This window comes from Mus pahari, unplaced genomic scaffold (assembly GCF_900095145.1).
Source record: "Mus pahari unplaced genomic scaffold, PAHARI_EIJ_v1.1 scaffold_8170_1, whole genome shotgun sequence".
Lineage (NCBI taxonomy): Eukaryota > Metazoa > Chordata > Mammalia > Rodentia > Muridae > Mus > Mus pahari.
Window position 1 is genome coordinate 53111 of NW_018394025.1, and position 6479 is coordinate 59589.

At 45.9% G+C, this 6479-nt stretch overlaps 1 protein-coding gene across 1 annotated transcript in view; it reads left to right on the plus strand.

The window, feature by feature from the left end:
- Nucleotides 1-4861, plus strand: part of LOC110315842 (apolipoprotein L3-like) — a 15248-nt gene extending 10387 nt beyond the window's left edge. The window contains exons 3-4 of the mRNA XM_029534784.1: nucleotides 1058-1186; nucleotides 4045-4861. Coding sequence (XP_029390644.1) covers nucleotides 1058-1186; nucleotides 4045-4861 — 946 coding nt within the window. The remainder of the gene's footprint in view (nucleotides 1-1057; nucleotides 1187-4044) is intronic.
- Nucleotides 4862-6479: the final 1618 nt, after the last annotated feature.

Sequence of the window (6479 nt, forward strand, 5' to 3'; positions counted from 1 at the left end):
AGTACCTTATATTTATGGCATCGTTTGGTCTTCACTACTTAACTTCTGTAAAGTTCCTGTTTCCAAACATGCTTGCTGAGCTAAGACCCTTTCTTTCCATATGCATTTGGGGGCCATAACTAAGCATCCAGCCCTGGATTTCCTGGATGTTTTGTGTGAGGGATCTTTTAGATTTAGTTTTTTTTTAAACCAATGTATCAATTTCTTGTATCATATCTTCTACACCCGAGGTTCTCCCTTCCATCTCTAGTGTTCCCATGCTGATCCTTGTGTTGTTCCTGTTCTCTCCCTTGGGCTTTCCATCTTTAGGATTCCTTCAGTTGGTGTTTTCTATATCGCTTCTGCTTTGATTTTCTGGTCTTGAACAGTTTTATTTATTTCCTTTACCTTTTAATTGTATTCTCCTGTATTCCTTTAAGAGGTTTATTTGTTTCCTCTTTAAAGTCTTCTATCTGTTTGATTGTATTTTCTTATATTTCTTTAAGGGATTTCTCATGTCCTCTTTAAAGGTCTCTGTCATCTTTATAAAAATTAGATTTGAGATCTTTTTTTCTCTTTTCGCTTGTGCTAGGGTATCCAGACCTCGCTGAAGTAGGACAGCTGTGTTCTGAAGGAGTCATATGGTCCTGGCTTTGTTGACTGTGTTCTTACTCTGGCCTTAAGCCACCTGGTTGTCCCTGGATTTTCCTGATGTAGCAGTTATGGGAAGTGGGATGTAACCTCAATGTTCCTGGTGCAGCAGGATTCTGCTGGGTATCCTTGGGTTGGACAATGGAACTCAGGGGTCCATGCAAGTCTCCCAGCAATTGGGACTGGGAGGCAGGGGAAAGCAAACCGAGAAACGGTGGGACAACATAGCTAGGGGAAGGAGAGACCATACACGTCCAGACAGCTGGGCATGCCTCAGAGGACTCAGGGTCAGGGAAGTGGGTGCAGGGAAGAACTTCAACCTGTATTTCCGGGTCAGCAGGTCTGACGAAGGTCAGTGAAGAGCTGTCCAGACAATAGAGGTTCATGGGACCCCATCCTGTCATCTCACCTCATTATTTTTCTGATAAATAGTGGAACGTCGCATTGTTGAAAATTTGTTTGATAAAATCACTGAGAAATTAAGAACAGATCTGAGGAGCCTTATAACTGAAGATGGAGACTGGAGTGGATTTGTGAAAGCAGCAGGGTTTTCAAGGTGACCTCCCATGTGCACTCAGTGCTCCCCCCCCCAGACCAGGAGAATGAGGGTAAGGTGTACCCACTCTAGGCAGTCCCAGGGGTGGGCCTATGGACAAACTCATTCTAAACTATCCAAGAGGAGTGTTTACAACATGTCATTCCTGGTGGAAACCACCTCAGGTTGTTTGAAGATGTTGCTCAAGGTGCCAGGGTAATTTCTGCCATGCACTAGTTATGTTACCTTGACAAGTTAGTTACCACTTCCTGATTTCCACCACCATAAAACTTTAGTGTGAGAAGATAGGATCATCCATGTAGGGTTCTTAGCATGGGGGGCCAGAACACAGTGGGTGCTCCTGAAAGTCAGCATTGCAAGCTAATTATGAAAGTGAGAAGAGGCCAGGTCTAAGGGTCTCCTGTAGGACTTAGGAATCAAGGATGTATTTTGAAACAAGTGAAAAAAATATACACTGAACTAGCCATCTTCCAGGTTCTGTCTCAGTCCCTTTCCTCCCATCTGAGGAGCTGTAACAACATCAGGATCCTTCTGTGGACTGAGGATGCAGAGAGCCCACGGTGCAGAGGCACAGAGCTGGGTTGGACACTGACTGTCCTTGCTCAGATCCAGAGCCCCATGCTGTTTCACAGGAATGAGAGTTCAGTCTAATGGGATGTGGTGACAGTCTGGGATAAGCAACAGATCAGGGTTGGAAAACCAAGTGCCAGCATCCTTCCCAAAGCCCAGAGAGACCAGGAGACAGGGTCACAGCCAGGGATCAGGAGAGACTGTGAGTGACCCTGGAATGGAGATGTAGTTAGCAGGCTAGACCAGCTGGGCTGGAAGGAGAGGGAGATTCGGAGGCACAGGGAGAAGGATGGTCAGGAACCCAGCAGAAGACACGTAAGAGGGAGAAGGGGCATTTCCCCTGCTCTGATCTGATGCCTCATGTATGTGGGGAGCTTTTCATGAGTGTGCCCTCCATACACTGTCTGTAAAGACTGCAGAGTTCTTAGGGGTCATTTGGATATTTCTTCTGGTCTAAACAATGCTACTTGAATATCAGGAAGAACACATAGCTACAGACAGCTCCTAAAGTCACTGTGTTTAGAGGATGACTCACAAAACTAGAGTATCTGAGAAGACCCCATGTCAACACACCGGGGGAAAATGCTTCCCCTTTTGTCTTGAACAAATTCAGGGGATTTCTGTCCTTCCAATTGCTACAGATGTTCTCCAGGCCCCTTGCATCTTTGCACATGGCCTTGTGGTGTTCCAAAGAGACACTGTCATCAGCGATGCTGTCTGTAGCCTGGTGATTGACCTCTGTCTACAGGAATCTGCAATGTTGAAAGTCAGGAACTAGTAAGGAGTGGCAGTCAGGGTGGAGCCAAGATTGGTGGCAGCTGTCCTGTCCCAGTCACCCCAGGCAGCCAGAGACCTTGTGAGCTCCAGTCTGGAAGGGGATGGCTTTGGTCATCTATGGAGAACAGGCAGCAGGCCAAAGAATCTGGAGGGTCTCATGGCTCTAAAGGGATCGGTTTGGGTTTTATAATTAAATTCTCAGAAACAGCTAAATGACAAGGTCTGAGGAAAGAGTCTCAGTGAGCCTTCTTTCTCGATTTGACACCAGCTAGGAATGAAAGACTACTCTAAGCCAACTACAGGGCTGGGACAATTTAAAAACAAGTCAGAAATCACATAGATGTTTGTTATCACATAGCACAGGGGGTTAAGGTGAGCCAATGAAGACAGGCACCAGTCAGATCTGAGAGAGCTTCAGGCTTCAGAGGTCTTGTCCTCGGAAGAAGGTATCCTGCATTGAGTGTGTGATCATTCACATGACTCCAGTGCACCAGAAAGCCCACCTTAGGAAAAATATTCATCCTGAAACAGCCTCCAGGAGCTAGGAGGACACTGCTCAGGACTGTTGCCCCAGGAGAGAGAGATGGAGCCACTCTGCACACACATGCGGTTGGGTACTTAGTGAGCTTGTAGTTAGACCAGATCACAGCCCATCCCTTACAGGGACACCAAGAATAAATCAACTCTAGGGACATGGGCCTTATGGGAATCTTCCTAAGTTCATGGCTTAGGTTTCCAGTTTCTCTGGAGGTCAGAAGTGGTAACAAATTCCCATCACACCCANAGCTTTAAGGTTGAGCATTTTTATAGGAAACTCTTGGGTACAGTGTATCTCAGCCCCTTCATTTTCCCACTTGAAATACTTACAGATATTTAGTACCTTGCAGAAGGGACCCAAATCTAACCTTAGTGCTGACACTGTGTGCAGCAGATGCAGGTGGTCTGTGCAAATCTTTAAAGCAAGTGTGCTGTCACTGTGTACTGTCCCATGAGGCCAGATGTGAAGTCTTTCAGATGAGGGAATCCACTCGAGCATGCTCAGTCTGTGTATCCCACTGCATGGCTCCCCAGGCAAGCTCAGGCATTCCTGTAGGTTGGATGCTATAGGGAATGCTATAGGGAACGCAGCATCCAAAGGGAGAAGGGAGACTCTTGGGAAAGATGCAGACATCACAACCCACATAATTCTCAGGGTAAAGAGTGTTTGCTCTGACCTCACATCCCTGTGCTCTTCATGGTGTTCCCACGGGAAGTGATGGCACTGAACTCGAGTGGCGGCATTTTATCAAGTGCCTTTGTCTATGGTGTCTCGACTCTACCTTAAACACTGACATTTAAGGACTAAGGATGGTAGGCATCCAGGATGTACCAAGTGTTCATAGTAGAATGGAAAACTTTGGATGTCTGTAAAATTATATCCTGACAGGTGTGTAGTATAAAGTTAAAGACTGGGTAAGCTTTTATCTTTAAAAAAAATGCTGTTTTCCATATGCACTTGACTTCTTTCACAGCGAGGAGGGAGCTGCACTGCGTGATGCTCTGAAAGAGCATTTAGAACAGGAGCCTACAGATGAAAATGACAGACCACAAAAGAAGCAGCAGAATGCACAGTTTTTTAAAGTGTTTCCTGACTTGAAGAAGAAACTTGAGTCCAATATCAAGGAGCTCCAAAAACTGGCTAAAAAACTTGACCAGGTGCACAAGGACTGCACCATCTCCAATGTGGTGTCCACCTGTGCTAGTATTGCCTCAGGAGTCCTGGCCCTCCTTGGTTTGGTTCTGTCACCCATTACAGCAGGGGCTAGTTTGGTAGCATCCTCTGCTGTTCTGGGAGGGACAGCAACTGTGAGTAGTTTAACTACCACCGTTGTGGAAGAATCAATGAGACTGTCATATGAATATGAAGCCAGTGGCCTGATTGGAGCCAGCATGGATGTTCTTGATGAGATCGTAAAGATCATGCCTAAGATCACAGACAAGCTTTGTAGTACACTTGAGGATTTAGCAGAAACCTTTAAAACCCTCAAGGGTCAAATCGAAAAAATCAGGAGCGCCAGGTCCATCTCTCGTCCGGGAGCACAGGCTAGGAACGTCACATCTACTGGAAGAAGCTCTGGGCAGGTTGTCCGCCAGATGGTCAGAGGAGGGTTTACAATTTTTTCCCTTGGGTGGGATGTGTATAACCTTGTGAACCAATCAAAAGATCTGTATGGTGGGGCAAAAACAGTGTCAGGTGGAGCCCTGCGGGACCTGGCTCACATGCTGGAGGAGAATCTTCAGAAGTTTGAGCAGAAGTACAATGATCTGAAGTCAGACCCGACTCAGTGACGCCCTCCTCTAAGCAGCTAAGAGCTCAGGGGAGTTGATGCTTACAGGGGTGGGGACCTTTTTTTTCAAACATTAATGTAAGAAATATTTATTTTCTAGAAGTTCACTTAAAGGATGCTAGGAAGGGAGAAGGTAAAGTGTCTTCCATGAAATCTGGTTTAAGGGCAGAGCAGCCTAAAGAAATGGTGGCTGGAGTGTACCAAAGGGACACCAGGACTGGAGATGGCAGCCCAGGCCTGCACAGAGACACACACCCATGCAACAACAGGCTGTAACACGGGAAACAGCCTGAGGTCAAGTCCATGGAAGAGANTGTCGAGGAGTTTGANTTTCTCTGGCTGAGCAGANCGAGNTCANTGTAGANNGNCAGAGATCCCAGGAGAAGAGGAAACTGGAGGCTAAAAGGGGATCAGACTTCCGGCAGAGTGGAGACTGCAGACAAGTCAGCATCCATCACTCTAATAACGCCCTGCTGAGTCTGAGCATCTGTGGTATCTCCTCAAGGTCTTGTGCTGGACTTGCTAATGCTTAACTGTCTGAGAAATAGTTTTGCTTTAGGGAGTTTGCTTTGCTGTACATTTTTCATATATTTTTTTGGTGGGTAGGGGAGCAGATTCAAATTAGGAAAGCAGAAAGTACTTTTTATAGATTTTTTTGTATTGATTATGGCTTTATCATGTAGCTGGCGTGGAATTTCTAGGTGGATCAGAAACTTGTAATGGTCTTCCTAAGTGTTGGGATTTGCATGCCTGTAACACAGTACTGATATATCATTGATTTGTGCTAAACAACATCTATTGATGTTGACAAGCGCTTAGTGTGCCATATATTTGCAATCATATACTATGCTACCTTTCAGATAGACTTTTACCTAGCAATATGCATGTGAGTACTAAAAATAAATAAATAAAAAGTGTGGATCAGCGTGACCTAGAGTGTGGGGAATGGGTGTGTAACATGGTGGGTGTGGTCAGGGAGGGCTGTACAGGACAAGCAATGAGAATTCAGGAAGCCTGGGGAGCAGAAGATGGGAGAGAGCCAGAGTGAGAGTCAAGGCAGATTACATAAGGTGTCCTACGCTGTATGGAATGCAGATGAAGTCAACACGTTTGTGACAGGAGTCTGGGCATATGGCTCTCATCTCCTTCCCAATCTGCGGAGGCTTGCTGACCAAGCTGGTGTCTCAGATCAATGGGCTCTTGTCCTCTAATGTTCTACAGGCTTGTGTTCAGTAAATATTAATTGGCTGGTCTTGAAAAAATGGAGTAAACACAGTCACTTGCAGCCTCTGGACCACCGGTATTGGCAGAGTCCTGAGCACTGAGGTGGCAACCATTTGCCTGACTTTCTTGTGTTGTCAAAGAACGTGCTGAGCTGTTTTCTAGCAGATCTTCTTCTTTTTTTTTTCATTTTTATTAGACATTTTTTTATTTACATTTCAAATGCTATCCTGAAAGTTTCCTATACCCCNCCCCCCACCTCTGCTCCCCTACCCACTCACTCCCACTACTTGGCCCAGGCCTTGCCCTGTGCTGGGTCATATAAAGTTTACAAGACCAAGGGGCATCTCTTCCCAATGATGGCTGATTAGGCCATCTTCTGCTACATATGCAGCTAG